A 20282-nucleotide genomic window follows, 5' to 3' on the forward strand; every position below is an offset into this window, starting at 1 on the left:
CCTCTCTCTTGAGGCCTCTTCGAAGCTACCCTCTCTTTAGCAAGTCTCTCCCGAGAAACCTCCTAGTTGTCAAGCAATCCGCACAAATCCTCAGTCATTGTATCTACACCATCCAGACGAACCATGTGTTCGATTATGTCGGGGTTGATGTATTGAAACAAAGAAAGCCTTTGGCCCTCAATTAATGCCCTATGATCACGAATGTTTCCTGGTAAGGTCTTCACTTTCTTCGCCTCGTACTCTATTGGAGAAGTGTGGATTCCCCATCTGTCTGCACACAAGGCTACAAAGAACTCATTTTCCAGTCCTTCGCCTTATTTTCAAGTCCCAACAATTGAATCTTAGGTCTGGTGGCAAACTGAATATATCCTTTGCGATCGATCCAAAAACAAAAGAAATGTATGAAGAACTCGATCAACCATGAGATTCTCATCATCTGGTAGAAAAACACATAAGTCATAATTGCGGCGTTCGAGATAGGAAGAACATAGGCAGGAATGATCTCATAGCAGTTAAAGATCGACTCTAGCTCTCAGTAAAATGGCAGTTGAAGATCCCTCTTAAAATGATCCTTACAAAAGATGAAGTCAAGAGAAAAAACTTCCTTAGCCCGTTCATGGCTGGTGGCCGGTCGCAAGAGAGTTGTAGGATCCAAAACATAAAAACCTTGTATCTCTTCCACGTTAGGCGTGGAGAGGACCAAAATTCTTGTAGCAAGAATTGAGCCAAATACTTCCAAGCCATGAAGCCTATGATGGGTAAGTGCCCCTCCATTTTTTTCTCTCGTTAACACCCTTCTCAACACTAGTCTTAGCACCCTCATTTCTAGCACCATGTTTCAATACATCCCGATTTGTCATATCTTATCCCTCCATAGCCACATGTTTTGTATTTGCTCCTCTGGTTGCAACGTGGTCCACGACAGCCATGTCATCCTCGGAGTCGACGTTGGTATCTGTCGATATAGAGTCAACAGTCAGGACTTCGGTTGTTGCAACAGAAGAAAAGATGCAAAAGACAATTCAAGCTACATACAAAAAATCTCCTCCCATTCAGATTTGTTGTTAAAAAACTTCCTCACCGACCTTCCTTAGTCCTCAAACTTCAAAGAAAAGATCATTCTTTGTCATTTGAAGACACATCTCAGTTTTGGCCGCTGTCTTCTTAGAACCAATCTTGGGAACCACGGTCCTCGTGATAACCTGAATGGTCAAACTCTCTCTCCAAACAGGAACATTCACCTTTGAGGGGTGTCCTGTAGGACGATCGTCCAAACGTCCTCTAGCCTGCCCAATAGTGCTCTCCTGAGACAAGTCTACAGGGAAACCAGAAGAACCAGCTCGATCCTCACGATCACTGATCCCGAACTTAAGTACAACTCTCTTTCTACCCATCCCCTCTGTATAAGCTTCACCCACTGGCTTGTGCTTATTGTCTTATTTACAAGTCTTTGCCCGTATATCACTCATGGCATTGAGGAGGTCAGTCTTATCAGCAGATGATGCTCCTTAACCAGACATCGCAACAAACGTGGAGATAAAAAGATAGAAGACAAGGATCTGGAAGAAACAGAAACGACACAAACTTTTCTTACCCCAAGGCCTATTTAAAATGATCCATGCACAAAAATCCAGATGAGTGCATTATTACGCAATAATGACATTTATTTAGTTTGTAGCTATTAAAATGATTCTTTTATCCTTGTGTGCAGTGCGGCTTCCAAGGAGTAAGATAATAATAAAACTAAATATGCATGTGAGAAGTTTGTCAGCACAAATGTCAGGATAGGTCGACTGCTTAGGAAGAAGATATGACCCAGATCAGATGTTACTTATAGATGACCGTCTGATTTGGACACTGACGAAAGGAGTGTCTTTTTCGAGCGATCAGTAGAGCGTACTAAGGGATCTCTCACAATGTGGTGATTTGCCATCTGGACGATCGTCAAGGAGTATCCTCTCGGATCAGATGTTGATGGAGTCAAGGCTCAGTACACGGTCGGTGAACTTTCTGTCGATCGAATAAGTCTTCTAATTTTATTATCTACAAGTATTTTTATAAATTAATAGTTAGTCCTTCTGACAAATCAATGATGAGTAGATTAATGTATTTTTAGTGTAGAGACTTATGCCTATAATCAAGGGCTCCATATCAAGAATAAAAAAAATTGACACTCTCTTTTCTACAGAACGTTCGATATCTATGACGTGTTTTCTGAATATTTTTGGACTCAACAGTAATAATAAATTTAAACACTTTGAAATACATGTAAAATGGTTCGACTTAAAAATTTTGTGTTACAGACACCTTCCGACTTCACAAATACGGCTTGTTAGCCGCACCGTTCCGTCCGAACATAGCAAACATACATGTGAAACATAATTTTAATATAAAATGTGGTCCAAAAAATCAAAACAAACACACCCTTGGAGTCTACGACATAGAGTAATCGAACAAATCCTATAAAAAATCAACAACAAAAATCCAGGCGTGGGCGCCACGGAGTTCTCGCCACACCACACAACTAACTTGTGTGGACCGGAAGATTTGCGGATGTAAGTTGAGGTTTAAATATCATTAAAATCTAATTTCTGTGGCTTCAGTTCCGCAGCAATTCCAATTGACAAAATGTATATTTCTTTTCAATTACAATCAATTTTGAGAAATTTAGTTATTTTGTCCAGAATTATTTAAAGTAAACCCCTTCTCGACAAAATAAGATATTTATGTGTAAAAATAGTGAATGAAAAATATACAGGACGTCTATATTTGTACAAATAGTGATAATATACGTTGATTATTGGCAAATTATAAATATTAATTGTTGACGAGATCAATTTTTTTTTATCAAAAATGGGCCTAACGAATATGTTAATTTAATAAAGAGAAAAATTAAGATTGAAAGGATATTATATAGATCATACTGGTTTGAAATAAAAAGGCATTATGAAATTCTCCATCTCAAAAACTTCAGCATTGTTGAAGCCAGATATGTTTTGTGGAGTATGCCGAAAGTATAAAGTGTGAAATCTGAGGAGAAGAGAAAGAGAGGGAGAGAAAGAAAGAGATTTGCTCCGTGGGGGACAAAGATGGGTGTTCCTGGGCTTTTTGACTCATTCTATTCAACTAAACTTAGAGCGTTAAAAGTAAGAAGGGGAGAGTTCCCTTTACATAGAGGTTGAAAGAGAGAGCCTGGGAACTTCTTTACATATTTCAAGGGTTCTCTATTTATAGAACTAAAAATGATGGAAATATACGATTACAAATAAGTCCTTTTATGGAGAGCACTACAGAGTAATTTGATCATTTTCTTGCTCGGATTTGTTGATCTTGAGTGTTCTCATTGTTGCTTGTCCGCATCGGGTGGCCGACTGGCATGAGGTAGCCGACTGACTAGAGTAATTTGCTCGGCCCAATGGGGCCGTCAGGCTGGAGGCAGCGAGCCAGGGCGGCCGCTTGACTGGAGTATTTTGGCCCACTCAATGTGATCGACCAGGATGGCAAGCCAATTGGAGTATTTGGTCAGTCACATTTGGTCGACAGACCATGATAGCCGGCCAAATAAAGTGGGGTGGCTGGCCCTACAGGTGCGTGGCTGTTGTCGTGGCTCCGGCTATGGCAGTTCTTTTTGGCTCGACGAGGTGGTGACACTTTCAGGCTATAGAAACAGAGGCTACAACTCTGCATGTCTTCTTACATTCATTTTTCATCAAGCTCAAAAAAATACATAATAATAATAATAATAATAATAATAATAATAATAATAATAATAATAATAATAATAATAATAATAATAATAATAATAATAATAATAATAATAATAATAATAATAATAATAATAATAATAATAATAATAATAATAATAATAATAATAATAATAATAATAATAATAATAATAATAATGTCTAATAGAATTAAGAAAATCTCAAAAACATGCAAAATTACAATCTATAAAAGGGGCATTTACATACATAAAAACCAAATTTTAATTGTTTTCAAATCTCATAAGCCATGAACAAATTTCCATCATCTGGCATGAATTTTGAGGCATGATACCGATCTCGAGACAATCTTTTAAGCAATATTTACTCGAACTTTGATTAAAAGGTGTCTGGTGCTCTGATTTTAACAAACTTGTTGTTAAACTAACCAACTCGATATGACGGATCCAATGATACTAACATTGATTCAATCTAAACCAAATTGGCTGGGAGTGAGCCCCTCCATAACAATCCCAATTAAAGATAAATGTCTGATACATGATTGAGACAACACTCTTTTAAGAATATGAATTGTTTAAGGGCTGGGTAGATGTTTATTCGGCTTATTTCTCTTCTTAACTATTTATGAGGGAGTATTTCACAATCGATACTTGTTGGAAGTCACTTTACGGGTACTGCAGAGGCTGGCTCAAAAGGTCTTTTTATTGATTTCTTTAACATCATGATCGCAGATTGCTCGGAGTGGAATGAAAGTTAGGCCTTAAACAATGACTCCACTTTTACAAATTCATAATTGTGTTGCACTTCAAAATGCATCTCCTTAAGTTACTTAAATGTCAACATTCGCAATATTTCATCATCGGTGGTTTGAAGGGAGATCGACAGCTATTGAAACTTCCCTCATTGTTTGCAAAGAAAAAGCTCACGGACCATTTCCTCACTAAATATTTCAATTGAAAAGTCAATGCTTTGTTCCTAAACAATACACGACCACGTACATCACTAGTAAACACACCTAGCCGGGCCAATATTTTTGGAGTCGGCTTTGACTCGCACTTCCTAAAGAAGACAATCAATCCAATAAGGGTTGTCATTGCTCGAAAAGAGAACTGTGCAATGCACACACTGGTCGCCTTCATAACTTCTGATAGCTCAGACATTGGTTGAAATAACATTATAGTTAGAAGGAGTGGAATATGTTCGACCGAAAGGAGTCGGTAAGTTGACCACAATATTTCTCGAGAAATAGTATTTCTCTCAAAATAAAATTAGGTCGCTCTATTTCAACTTCGACGTCGCATCCTCTGAGTTCTACCTCTTCCTTTATTTCTCGGTAGGGTGAGTTTCACCGGATGTCACCATCCTAGCAGTTCGAGGGAAGACCACAAAAAAAATCTCGGAGGTCCTGCCAGGCAAGGTTAGGGACAACTTTTGGGAAGACTCTCTCCTCCTCCTCCACAAGTGAAGACCACGAAAGAAAATTCGGGAGGTCCTATGAGGCAAAGTTGAGGATAACTTTCAGATTAGCCCTCTCCTGCTTCTCCATGATAGAAGTCCGCAAAAGAAAATCTCGGAGGTCTTGCTAAGCATGTCGGGGATAACTATTGTGACGACTTTCTCATGCTTCTCCAAGAGAGAAGATTGCGAAAGAAAATCTTGGAGTTCTTGCAAGGTAGGGTTGGGGATACCTTTTGAGGCAGATTTCTTCTGCTTCACCACAAGAGAAGACCGTAAAAAAAAAACTGAGAGGCCTCCAAGGTACAGTCGGGGATAACTTTCAGGATTGTTCTCTTCTGCTTCTTTATGAGAGAATACCACGAAAGGAAATCTCATAGTTTCTACCAGGTAGGGTTGGGGATAACTTTTGGGACAACTTTCTCCTGCTTCTCCATAAGAGAAGATTACAAAAGAAAATCTAGGAAGTCCTACAAAGCAAGTTCGGTGATAACTTTTGTGGCAGTTTTCTTCTGCTTCTCCACTTGAGAATATCGTGAAAAAAGTCTCGCATGTTCTGCGAGGCAAGTTTGGGATAACTTTCAGGACAATTCTCTTCAATTTCTTCTCAAGAGAAGACAACAAATGAAAATTCTAGAGGTCTTGCTAAGCAGAGTTGGGCATAACTTTTAAGATGGCTTTCTCCTGCTTGTCCACAAGAGAAGACAGTGAAAGAAAATCTCGAAAGCCTTGCGAGGCAGCGGTTGGGATAACTTTCAAAATGGTTTTCTCCTGTTTCTTCATGAAAAAGATAAATAAAAAAGAGAAAATCCAAGGTCACCTATTAAACAGGGATAGGGATAGTTTTTTTTCTCTTCTCCTTCTTCTACCCCTTTCTCCTTCTCTTAGAATTGAATTTCTCTCCCTCTGCTTCTCTCTTTCTCCCTCTTTTTCTTCTCTTTTTTTCTCTTACTTTTGATTCTCTCTCTCCAATGAACTCTATTTATAGGCTTAGGAAGAAGCCGAGCCTTAAGAGCAAATGGATTAAAAAATGAGGAAAAAGAAACTGAAATTCTTTTCATATTCTCACATTTTAGCCTTCTAAATTCACTCGTTACAAAAAAAAAGGGTGAGAAAATGCCAGCTGTTCAAAAAAGAAAAAAAGAGGAGGAAAAATATATTTTAACTCTATCTTTCGGGTTGCTAAGCGTTCTCTCGCAGGTCCAAATCCGACAATTCGGGTCCAAACTCGCTTCTGTCGATCATGTTTCTATCTTATAGTCCAGAGCGGTGCAAATCCCTGTCTATTCATATCCAGCCTATGTTCGTGAGGGTCGGTGGACCCGCCCAATGACCCAGTTCAAGGCTCGCCGTGGGACAGCGCAGGCAGCGGCTCTGAATTTCGGCCCGACAACAAAAAAGAATATATATGAAATGATGAGATTCGAACCCCAGACTTGCACAGAGAACAAAAAGGAGCCGCCAAGTGAGCTGCATTGAGTTGCTTAATATTAAAATATAAAGTTTTATATTTCCTTTATATGAATTACATACTATTATAATATATAGGAGGGTCACTGGTATGTCATGAACAAATTTACAACTCGCATGAGTTTAGAGACATAAAATGAATCTCTTAACAATCTTTTGAGCAAGAAATATCCAAACTTTGATTAAAAGTCATAAACTGCTCCAATTTTAGCAAACTTATAGTCAAACTAACCGGCTCGGCGAGACAGACCCAATGATACCAACATTGATCTAATTTGAACCAAATTGAGCCCTAATCAAGCCAATAAAACATGTTTGAAAGTTTTCCAGACACATTTTGAAGGTCAAGAGGATGCTAAATTCAGCGAGATCATTGTTTAATCGAGAGTTTCGGTGAGACAAATCAAACAAGCTTAATATCGCTCCATTCTCACATCTTTAAGACACATAAATGTCCAGCAAATGTCGTTTGATTGAATGAAATTCTCTTAGGCGTCTGATTAAAGTGGTTCATATTCCTGCATTATTTGCACATATAACTCTAGAAATAGAGTCTCACATCTCTCACGAGGGGGAAGAGAGATTGAGGTTTGAGAAAGAACTTGAAGTATTAAGAATGAGCTAGAGTCCAACATCACTCTCGCCGCTGTCGACTACCGCCGGTCGCTGTAGACCACCACCGATTGGTCGTCATCAATATCTATCGAACATCTTTTGTTCCTTCCAACAAATTTATACGCACGACGACGTTGTAACTTGAGAACCCTTCTAACTCTTTCTCATTTGTAGAAGTGGTTGCAACTGTAATCATCATTTTATAGTGGAGTTCTTCAGTTGGGTCAGACTCTGTGGCTTTTCCTTTATGAGTTTCCAAATAAAAATTTCTAGTGTCATTACTTGTTAATTTCTCTCTTATGAGTATGTGTTAAATCTTCATATAAAATTAAAACGATAATATATTACTCAACTGCTGCAAATTTTCTAGCATGCATCAATATCTACTACCAACATTTTCTTATTTATATTTCTACCATCCAAATCTTTCATATGACATCAATTTTACCATTATTTTAATTTTTAGAAAGTGAAATACACTTTTTATGCAGATGTAAAGAGGTATGTACTTAAAATTTAAATTTAGATGGTAGATATGTAAATAGAGATGAATCAAGTGGTAAGTATGTAAATCATCCAAATAAATCTATAAATATAAAAATGATTAGATAAACGAGAAATAAACTTAATAAATATTTATAAATATAAATTATACAAAACAATAATTTTCTTTTACTTTAAAAAAATTGATAAACACGAAACTATAAATGGACACTAATTACTCTTATATTCTGTTGACCTACTATTATAATTAAATTTTTATTAAATATTGAGCACTAATTTTTCTAATTATAAATCACGGTATAAAAAAGCAAAGAAAACTCCACACCACTAAATAGTAATCAATTCTTGCCTGAAAAATTCCTGCATAAAGAAAACTTTAATTTAAATGAACGGCGTCAAGACCAAGCAGAGCATTTAAAACCGACGAATTTACGGCTGGACGCTCAGCACTCTGCCATGCGCGTTCACACAACGGAACCCAAATCCCTATTAATTGCACACTATTGGGCACCAGGGCTATAAATATGAGTATCTTGTTGAAAGCAGAGATATTCAGCAATCTTAGCGTTTTGTGGCTCCGGCGTTAACCAGCAAGGCCCCGGCTTCCTTCCTCGATCAGGCGGTTCTGTTCCAACATGAAGAAGGCCGGCGTCTTCTTGGTGACCTCCATCGCCGCCGCGTCCTCATTCATTTCCTCCTCCTTAAGTCATGACTGCTTGGCCGGATCTCCCTTTGATAGCGAGGTAGGGTTTCTGATCGTACCCTAACACCATAACTTCTTATGATGCGTTTTCTTTTCATTGATTGCTAAGTTTCGATCGTTTGGTTCCAGGTTTCATCTGAGAATGCGAAGGCGACAGTATCTGGATCGGCGAGAGGCGGAGAGAGTAAAAAGTTTGCTCCCAGATTTGATGGGTTGAAATTCATCGAAACTCTGGTTACGGCGCACAGGTGATGGCCGATCTGGCGGTGATTTTCGAGATGATATGCTCTGAGAGTTTGATTGATTTTGCATTTTTTTGTTTTACTGTTTCTAGTTTCTGATTGATCTTTTGACGATTGCTGTTTCAAGGTTTGCGTTTGCGAACTACAAGTTTTGTTAGGTTCTAAAAGGGAATGTTCTGATATTGATTAGAATTGGAGTTGCTGAATCTATTTCTCGTTTTATTTCGATTTTTTATAACTTTGAAGTCGATTCGAAGAACAACTGTTTGATGAGGAAAATTTATCCCACTTTTCTTTGAATCGCTGATCTTGATTTGTGAAAAAGGAAATGCACATCTGGATTTTATATGATATTATATCTTTTGAATAAATTAATTTTTTTATTTATTTTATAATCTTAAATGCATAATATTTTGAAAATAATTAACCATGTTTGATTATATTTATTTATATATTGCCTCTTTTTTTTTTTCTTGAAAATATGATAGCCATGTTCAAAAATAGAATACATAACACTTGAACAGTACAACCAAAAGAGGAAACAAAGTAAACAAATCGCAACATACTAAGAAGTGCTGAAGAGGACCACAAGTGTAGCAGCAGCCACTCCAGAGACATACTAAAGGTAATTCATATGAATAAAAGCTCTGAAGGACAAAAGAATTTACACCTTTAAAATAAATAAAGAATACAAGAGAATAAAAAGAAAGAACACAAAAATTTAACTTTGGGTGGCATGTATGTAAAACCCCATATGTTTAATATCTTTACCAAATATCTCTCCAATTTTTGTCAGCCAAAATTTATCATTTTATTGGGCCATCTTCCAAACGAAAATATGTGGATCGTGTTTTTGTGCCACTTGATAAAAAGCTTAATGTTTATGATTTCCAAATCTTTGGACTATAGTATTAAAATTAATTAAATTGATACTTGTTTTGATGTACTCTTCTGATATTTTGATGGAAGGAGGGTCTAATTTGAGTATTTAGTGTTGATCGACCTAAACAGACCTTAATTAATATGGAAATAGGAGACGACATACCTTAAGTTAATATAGAAATGAGAGAGAAAGCAGGCTACAAATATGGGTATTACAAATTCATCTCAAAGACAAACCGGTGGCGAGAGTAATTATAGGCTGTCTTGATTCAAGTTCGCTTAACATTAAAAAAAAAATGATTAAGGCCCCGTTTGGAGCAGTTTATTTGGTACGGTGCATTTTGAAAACACACCCAGAACTTACATTTTGACAGTTTATTCAAAAAACTTCATTTTCAGATAGCTGAAATCAGTATTTTCTTACCGTTCCTGATTAGGTGCGATGGTAGCTTTCAAGCTATGTGGTCTGAATTTTTCAAAAGAAAATTTGTAATATGTGGCATAATAAGAATATTAACGAATTATTAATAATTGTATGTTAAAAAGAATTAATATATTTAAGTTGATAAGATTACCGAGTTGTCTGAAAAGAAAAAAGTGTGCATTTTCATACATGTCACTCAACTCCTATTTATTTACATATCTAACACCTAAATTTTATTTTTTTATATTTATATCATCAAAAATATTGATATCACATCGAAAACAGTTCCATATGAGCTTAAAAAAATGAAATTATACCTTTTTAATTCATACTTTAAGGAAGATGCATGTAAAAATTTAATTGCAGCTGTTAGATATGTAAATGCATGGAGTGGTATGTATGTAAATCTTCTAAAACAAACAAAATTGTTTAGCTTGTGTTTCGCTCATCTACTGGCTAAGTACGTGCTAGTGACAAGTGACATTTTATCTGAAGAAAGGGTACAACAATTTGACTTTAAGAAGGGGATTGAATTCTACATGCCATGTCATGCCCGTCAATGATCAACTAAAACGATTATTCCCTTCTACTAGAAGTAGTCCAGGGAACATGCTGTTGATTGAAATTAGATTGAATATTTTTGGTTCTTTCATTGTAGAGCTTATTTGAACTTTGATAATTGAGTTTTAGCATAATTACTCATTTATTGTGCTCATTTCCTAGAAAATACAAAAGGATATGCCTAAGGAGGCAAGAAGAAACAATACTTGTTGTAGGCGGTCTTAAAGTTAAATAAACTTGATTATTTGATTTATCAGCTAGTCGGGAGTTGTAAAATAGCCTAAAAAGGAACAATGTTTACTTATTATTCGCATAAATTTACTATAGTCAGAAATTCATTTTCATCCTAGTCACAATGTTTAACATTTTCATCAGTTGATTCATATATCTATAAAATGAAAAATTTTGTTATTTTGGCTTTGCAACTATCCTCCTAAATAATTAAACAAATCTCACTAGCACATTCCATCTTTCATAATCAAATTAACAAACCAAACTCTCAGTCAACTTGATGATGCAATTATAATCTTAGATGAAAAGTTCCCATAGAAGAAGTTGCGATCTTAGATTTGCTAATACAACGAAGGATGACAAAGAAAACTACATGCATACATTACAGTGCAATTGTTACTTATTTAAATATCTAGCACGTAAAATTTGATTTTTACACTTGAAGCACTTTGATAGATTAGTACCAAAGTTTTATTATAGATGGATGTGTTGAGAAAATTACCAAAGTTTTATGTGATATTATAATTTCGAGTGTTTTATATGTAAATTGTAAATGTAAAGTTTAAGCATTTGTTTATATTTTTTTAGATAGGTGAGTCAAATACGTGTGATTCGAACTCGTGACCTCAGAGTGATAGATTACACCTTCAACTACTATGTCATAAATAAATGCACAAATATATAATTATATAATAATTATGTGGCATGTATTTTTTTTTTATAAGAAATTAAAGTTTAAGTTGTTATATATAAATGCATAAGAATTTTGCGATATGCATGTAAATGCCAATTTTATTAATATATATTTATGAAATTTAATAAGATAAAAATTTTATAGAATATTGAGGATACTTGAAAATTTTAATTAATTATTTTTAAATTTATTAATTTATGATAAATTTATTGACCTTCCCTCAAATCAAAGGCCAAAAATAACATGATAAAAATATATTAACTTTTTAATTAAATTTAATATTATAATTTTTATTGGCCGAGCCCATAATTTGGAGGGATTATTGCGTGCGGAGAGCGCACGCAGAGGTGTGTGTTGTGTGCGCTCTCTGATGTGCAACTTTATGACTGTGGGACTCACTGTTATACCACCACAATATGAGACTGTGATTGGAGAGCACACGCAGAACTCTGTCAGCACACAAAAATTAGACCATAATTTGGCCACCCAGATCACTGGATGGAATCAGATTTTTGAAGTGTATGCTCAAAATAAAAATCAAAGCGTGGGGCCCACAAAACTCTCGCAACACCACAAAAACTAACCTGTGGGGCCCGGAAAAGATATGAGGTTGAAAATCCAGCAGCGTGGCTTCAGGTTCTAGAGCTATTCCAAATGCCAAGATGGATTTTTTTTTTTAATTACAGTCAATTTTGACATATTATGTTATTTTGTTCAGAATTACTAAAATTAAATCTACTTCGCCAAGAAATATGTGGGTTTTTTTTTAATGTCATATCGCCGAGGTCTAAACTTGTCTTAAATATCTTTAAAATCTTTAAATCTTTCGTGGCTTCATTACAATAGATTTTGACAAATTTAATTATTTCGTTCAGGATTATCAAAGCAGATTTTTTTAGAAAATTTTCAAGTGCAGCGCCCGATTTTGATGCATTTACGCTCCTCTCACAGCTAAACTTTCATATTAATATTTATATGCACGACCACTCAAATATTTAATATTATATAAAATAAAGTTGTTACTTTCCGAAAATATAATACATATTTTCATATCTAAATTTAAAACATCAAAATATTCTGTGGGTAGATATGAAACTTTAAGAGTTAAATATGTAACTACATAAAAATTGTGTACTATGTATGTAAATGCTCTTTTTTTTAATATGTAAGGCTAGATGTTGAATCCTTTTAGGTCCCATATAGCTAGGGTCCCATATAGTTCATGAATTCATACAGTCCGAGAGGGATCTTGTGAGATGAATAGAGAAGGTGAAGAGGGACGGAGTTCATTATCCCCCTCACTTTTCTCTTTGTCTTACTTTTTTTTCTCTTGTAAGGTATCATATCCCCCCCAAAACCACAAAATATAAAAGAATAAAGGAATGTTACATTGTTGGTCATACTGCACGCAGTATAATGAAATTTTTTGTTGAAAATCTATCATGCATAGATGTTAACGGCTCATAAGAAAACATAGAAAGTGATGTGCGAGAGTCTCCTTTCTTCTACCATATTGACGGCCCTAAAAGATTTGAAAATGACCTCGATGGCGAAGCTTGAGAAATGCAAGCGAGCTCAACAAACTGGCATGGCTAGTTTCGTACACGCTCGACAAAGAAGTTTGATGAGTTTATTTGAGCTTGTCGGAGGAGCTCGCCAGTTTGCTTGGCCTTTTGTAGAGATATTTTTTATGATCATTACTTAAGACACAATTATTGTGATTATAACTTTGACAAATGTGGTCGATAAGTACAATTATATAAAGAAGCATGAACTTCAAGTGTATGATAAGATGGCTCAATCTAATAGGTTAGGGAGGCTCACTTTACATATGAGTTTCCCCAATAGCTTAGAAAATTTACTTTTTGATGTTCATTTAGTTCACTATTTTTTTAGCTTATCAGCATAGTACTATGAAAAGAGCGAGATAACGAATTAGTCATCGATATGAGGCAGAAGAAGGGTAAAATAACAGTAGTCGCTTTGCCTGGCCAGAGTTTGACAAGAGATCGAAATGTATTCAACCAGAATAATGTTTCTCGTCTCAAAAAAACTTTGTTAGCTACATCTTTAGAGATTAGTTGTAAGAGCTTGCTGCAAAGTTTGGACCTTCCTTCCTTTTGGGTGCACTTTGGCTACAACTGTAGGGAGTAGTTGCAAGGAATTATGAGCAAATGTGAACTAACTCTCATTTAGGGGTTGTTGGTTTTTCATATGATGGAAATGCTTTATTCCATTGTTAAGACCTGTATAGAGAGTAGTCAAATCCCTCCTTGTCAAGCTACTTGTTGAGCTTCCTCAGGTGAGGATGAATGTTACTGTATAGATCTGAAGAATTTGATTAAGTGCAGTTATTAGAAGTAGTGTGCTTCGAGGAGGCAAAGAATTGTGAAGCAAAGAAAAGAGTTTGAGACTTACCTGTCACGAAGAGTACGGTAGATCTGACTTTTTTCTTCGTCAAAGAATAAATGCCACATCATCAAGAATGAAAGCCACATTAATATTTCTAAAGTTCATTGACGTGTTGTTACTCTATTATAAAAGAAATATTAGAGAATTATTGATGATAGAATTAATTACAGTGATTACAAAAAGAGTCCAAGGAAGGCTTGATACTAATCTCCTTGTGGGGACCACCTCAGTCATGTAACACCATACAACGAACATGTGGGGTCCCACAAGGATATGAGGGTGCAAATTGAGGTTTAAACTTGAAATGCATGACTTTAAACATCATTGTAGGTTCTAGAGATATTTTTAATGCCAAAATATAGAATAAATTTTGATAATTATAATTATTTTTTATAGAATTATTAAAATAAAAGCACCAAATATAATATTTTTAAAATGTGTAAAACTAGTGATGGAAAAAAATAATGATCACTAATTTTAGAAATAAATTTATTTAGGAGTTTTACTTTGAGTGTATTTGGGGCGGCTGCTACCTTTTGAAAAAGCAGTTGTAAAGATGCTTCTTAGTGAATTCACTTCACAACTACTGCCAAAAAGCTACTGTCGGTGTAGTAGTCATTCTACTTAGATATTATGTTGTGTTGTAGCTATTTCTAACAAAAAATATAGTTATGCTCTTATAGATGTAAATTAGTTGAATTGTTGAAGTTTTCAAAATACTTATTGCAAAATAACCAAAATATCTTCAACAGTATAGAAAATATATCATGAGTCTAACTTTCTTAACACTTCATTTTTAAAACATCACTTTAAAGATAATATCACAATAATAAAAACTATAATAGCAAGTGGTGCTATAATTATGCTCACCTTCATATTCAGATGATGAAGTCTTCAAGATAATTTTATGTCCATAGTATCTCTCCTGACTTGATCTCTATCAGGAATAAACTTCTTCATACCATTAGCATAACAAAGTAATCTACAATCATTACATGTCTTATTTCTGAGACAACAATAAAATCTTTTCCTATAACTACCTTATTGTTTTGTTGTGTATTCAAAACACACCATACCATAATGTTAGTACAAAACACTTGAAGCACTTGATGGCCTTGAATTCATTTTTTATGAGATTTTAATATGTTATACTTAATCTATAAATTATACTACATATGCAATAGGATGACAAAAAATATTAGCATTCATAATCAATAAGAAAAACATATAAAAAAAATGCAACTCTAAGGTTATAATCTTTAAAATTAAAGATATAAATCATGGAATATGAAATAGACATCAATCAATCCTTTGTATATCTTAAATACTAAAGATTAGACACTACAAAATATTAGTTATATGCTCGATAAATTCACTAGATCATATGTAATCTCAAATATCAACTGGATCATCTCTTGAACATTCTCCCCATTAGGTGTGTTGAATTCATTCAAACTTAAGTATTTCTAAAGTAATGGTTGTTGTGCTTGATGCTTGAATGTTTTTATAGGTATGCATGTTGGATCTTTACCTAAGACCCTAAAATTCACATCGCAAACTAGCTGCCTCCGTATACAATTATGTAGAGTTATCATTACTACAACTATCTTTATATGCTTTTCTAATGAATATGTGAGCATATCACAAAGTATGACCTACTTCTTGAATACTTCAAATACTCTATCGATAACATTTTGTAATGATGAGTGTATTTTGTTGAACAATTCTTTCCTCCTCAGATCACTTGGTTATTGTGCTTAAAATTAAGAAGTGGTACCTTATATCGAGGAAGGGTTTTAAGAAATCTCGTTTCATGGAATATCCAAAATCGATAAGGTAAATTTTCCTTATAAAATAACATTTATAATAAATCTTTTGAAACTTAACTCATCATATAAGGTCATTAATGTACTAACCGGGTGGAGGCAGTTGAAATTTAAACTACATCATCAAGTATAAAATTTGAATAAGCGACCATCATGAGTACTCTTTTCCCATCTAACCATTAAGAAGGTAAATCATATGTTGAATTCACAATGCTAAAATATTCTGTGTTGCAAATCCACAATGTCTAATATATATCATCTTTTCATTATTTCCAACATGTGCATAAATATGTGTGCCATCAATTATTCCTATACAATCATATTTAAAATAATTTTTATGCTATTGTTTTAATAAAACATGCATGAAAATTAAATAAATAATATAGTCAATTGTTAAAGAATGATATGTATCTCATATCATTGTGGATTTATCTTAATGTAAGCCTAAAAGTATGATTATGGTCTCAAAAATGTTGTTTGATATTCTAACCAATAAGTTAACCCCCTTATCAAATTATTTGTCGATCATTTAGGATGAGTGTTGAAATCATTAGGAAGCAGTACAAATTGACTCATTATGTGACATAATCTCTAAAGTGATGACTAATACTTCCCTAGGTTTAAATTAGGATGATCAATGCAATCCATAATTATTTTGTAACTCACCAAGTAAATTATAATAAATATTTCTCTGCATCTAAAACATTTTATGAATTCTATCTGGATGACCTTGGAGTAGCTAACCAATCCATTTGTCATTCGCATATGAAGATATACACATGATATAATATACAAATTTGTTTGATAATACTCATTGATAAGACATGTTACTTTTCATAATTGTTGTTTGTTGCTTTGCCTCTATAATTTTCTCTTCATTTGATGGGTCCATCTAGCTATTTTATGCATGCTAGAATATAATTCATTTCACTATCTTTATTTTAAACAAAACATACATGATCAAATGTCACATACACACATAGCATAATATTATTTGACATAAAAGTTCAATTTATTACACTCTATTTTAAAATAACACTGAAATTAACTCAACCAATTGCTTAAGAAATAGTGGATGTAAGGAATCCTCCATTCCACACCATCATAATGAAAGCATTCTGCTTTGTTTGATCCTCTTGAAGTTTCATAGTGAATAAATATAATGACCCGCATTGACAATCTTGGGGTGGAGTTCAATAGCTTCAAGATTTCTATCATAGTTAGATATCCTTGAGTATTTATGCGAGCACTTGACACATATTGGTGCAGGTCGTAATAAGCTCTGAAATTTGCTCAATTAAATATTGAGTTGTGGCCTTCTTTTTCTTTTTAATCATCTTGGTGGAGGGTGTAGAGCACTTGGAATGACTTGATTTACCTTGTTCTCTCTCATGTGGTGTTTTCTCTCTTCTCTCTCATGTCGTTCTTTCTCATGGACTACATTTTAATGAGCATATTCAAGCTCATTCAAATTATAGAGGAAGTCCTGTGTTGGAGCATAGACATTGGAGCTAGTAGCTACAATATCAATAATTATATAATGAAATATCATGTTCAGCTCAAGGTCTATGCCAAAAATCCTAAAGTTTTCTATAATGGGCATGATCTGCAACTGATAAAATCATAGTTCAATTAATATGAGAAAAAAAATAATTTATATAATATTTTCTATTAACTAAAAGTTTTTTTATCCACCACTCCTCTGACACATCAAATATTTTCTTAACAGGGTCACAACCAGTTGCCCCTCTCTTTAACTCCTTTCACAATTTTCATTCTTTTTCAGTTGATTCCATTTATTCCTTAGCTCACTTTTATTACACATTCTGCATTTTTTTATATAATTTTATGTAATACTTTGTCAACCTTCTTTATTGAAATGTATGTTTTCTCTGTTGCCTATTTCGATCTCTTTCAATCATAAAGCACCAAATATAATCTTGACATCTCTCTCTCAAATGGTTGATAAACCATCATCTTTTTGTTTTTCCATTTGGTGTTTGAAGAATATAAAAATTTGTAGGAAATTTTAAAATTTTTCTTATAATTAAAAGAGTAATTAAAAATTTGAAAAAAAAATTGAAGAAAAACAAATGATTGATGTAAAGCACTATGAGATCAATTTATCAAAGATTTCCTCATCTAGGATCACTGACTACTTTTGATAATCATATGAGCTTTGGTTGTAAGTCCAGTTAGTATTTGTCATTAAGTTTGTTGGGTGTGTTGTAAGATTAGTGAGTACTATGGATGAGTGTGTTAGGTGTGTGACACGCCTTAAAATGTGTTGCTTTTATATATACATTTTCTACTCATTTTTAAGGATATTAACTTTTAATGTAAGATATTTTGAATTTTTTATTAATTGCAGGTACAAAAGATGGAGCTTAAAGAGCAAAAGGAGTAAGATCAGAGCAAAATGAGGTCAAATGGAGCAAAAGTTGACTTGACGCCTAGGCCCCAAGTAGTTACCAGGACTTCTAGAAGGTTGGCGCATAGGCTCCAGAAACGGTGGGACATTGTTAAATTGAATTTGGATGATTTTTGAAGAGGTGCCTTAAGTGACTTTAGGTTATTTTGAGAGCTCGGTTTAATAGAGTCATTGGCCTGCCAAAAATAAAGAGTTGTTGGTGGGTGTCTTGAGTAGTGGTGGTGAGAGCTAGTCTTAGCGTGAGTCTTGTGTGGGTGTGTGAGTAGAGTCTTGTTTTGGTGTGTATTGGAGGAAGAACATTGCAAAGAAAGTTCAAAGGATTTGCTTGGGGAGAGGTCTAAGATAATTACTTTGTATTTTTATTTAAGGTTTGTGTAAACTTAGTTTTTAATATATATATATATATCATGTTTTGTTTGTTTATCCAATATATATATGTTTGGTTGTGTTATCCTCATTAATTTTGAGTAGTTTTCTCTATATTTCTTTTTTCAATAAGAATTAATCATGTATAGGATTAGAATGGTTTGAAGATTTCTTTTATTCAAAAATTGTGATGGTATTTTCACTGGTTCATAATTTACTTTGCATATTGGTCATTTGTAATGTTAAAATCCGTTGTAAAACATAATGCCCTGGGAGAGCTATAATTTCACTCAACTAGTAGGTACCACGCTAACCGTTAGGATGGAGGGGAGTCAAGTCCAAGGAGGAGTGCAAATAAATAGAAAGATATATTTTGATGGGCATAGAATTGGTGATTCTAGAGTGACAGACTAAAACCTTAACCAATTTGGTCTTTAGTTTAGAACTTAAGAGATGGTAGCCCTATAGAGAGGACACATTGGGTAATCTAGAAGTGATAGACTAGAATCTACTCAACCTAACCATATCAATTAGAAATTTAACTTTAAATTAGTCAATATTCTTTATGCACTCGGGAGAGGTTAAATAATAGGTAAGCTTCTATTTGTCACAAAACCACATTTTTAATTTCAAGCATTTGATTCCTACAATGATTATAATCTCTTTGCAAGAGGAAAAACTTTTTTATAATATTCAAACTCCTATAGACATTTTTAATTTAGAAAATTTTCATTCACTTTTAGCTTTTAGATATATCAAACTTTAGTTTTTAATAACCTTTTACAAATAATTCAATATTATTTTCCTATAAATTTCATTTGCAGTTTAAGTAGCATTTTTTCTAAGTTGAAATATAAAACCTATCATTCACTGTGGATTTGATACTGAGGCTTTAAAAGAAAAATCTATATTACTTGAAATAATATGTATACTTGCATAGTACCCTTAGTGTGCAAGTCATTAATCAAGTTTAAATTTTATAATATATTTATTTTGCACACTAGTTGTTGAATATAAACTGTGTCAATTTTTCGACCATCTTTAAACTAGGTTAAGTTTTTGGTCATCTTTCGTAACTTAAATAACTGCATAATTGCGAGTCGGGTCAAGTTTTTGACACTGTTGCTAAGGAAGTAACAAAGTATTTTACTTAGAAAATTTATTTGAGCTGTAGATTTATTTTAGGAGAATTTTATTTTAATTTTTCTTTATCAGCATTTGTTTAATTCTTAAAATATAAATATTTAAAAAAATCAAAAAATCATAAAAATTGAGAAAACCTAAAAAGTAAAAAAAAAGATTATTATATCTTTAGAGTATATTTATTTTCTGAATTTTTACCTTTTGCATGCGTAGTTCAAAATATGAAGGTTTAATGCCTTACGATTCTGAGTTAGAATGAACCATAAGAAAAATTATAAAACAAAAAGAACTTCACCTTACTCAAGTCACTGCTAGATTGCAGTGTTTTATTTTTATATTTGCTTCATGTACTAGACTCTATATTTAATGCTTCTGTTTGGATGAACTGGATTGATTTTTGTTATTGGCTAGTAATTTCATATTCAAAATGTTGGTTAAGATTCACTAACTTATACATATTTGTCTTTTCAGCTTATACCTGTATATTTTTAGCAATAGACTCATGATAAAAAGTAATTTAGTTTTCTTTTCTCCATAGTTATATTCTTTCTTTCTCTTAATGTTATACATGCTAAAAAGTAAGTTTGAGGGGAGGGGGGGG

The 20282-nt window shown here is 33.7% G+C and overlaps 1 protein-coding gene across 1 annotated transcript; it reads left to right on the forward strand.

Annotated features, from left to right (window-relative positions):
• Window positions 1-8292: 8292 nt before the first annotated feature.
• Window positions 8293-8933, forward strand: LOC110036228. The gene is made up of 2 exons (XM_020740622.1): window positions 8293-8509; window positions 8599-8933. Exons 1-2 carry the CDS (start codon window positions 8402-8404, stop codon window positions 8719-8721), a joined length of 231 nt encoding a protein of 76 aa, XP_020596281.1. The 5' UTR covers window positions 8293-8401; the 3' UTR covers window positions 8722-8933.
• The last annotated feature ends 11349 nt before the right edge of the window (window positions 8934-20282 follow it).

This window comes from Phalaenopsis equestris, unplaced genomic scaffold, assembly GCF_001263595.1.
Source record: "Phalaenopsis equestris unplaced genomic scaffold, ASM126359v1 Scaffold204015, whole genome shotgun sequence".
NCBI lineage: Eukaryota > Viridiplantae > Streptophyta > Magnoliopsida > Asparagales > Orchidaceae > Phalaenopsis > Phalaenopsis equestris.

What these genes read in the sequence shown, in the direction of transcription:
- LOC110036228 (XM_020740622.1), top strand. Translation starts at nt 8,402, where the DNA reads ATGAAGAAGGCCGGCGTCTTCTTGGTGACCTCCATCGCCGCCGCGTCC. An exon ending in GATCTCCCTTTGATAGCGAG is followed by an intron (nt 8,510 to 8,598) that starts GTAGGGTTTCTG and finishes GTTTGGTTCCAG; the next exon opens with GTTTCATCTGAGAATGCGAA.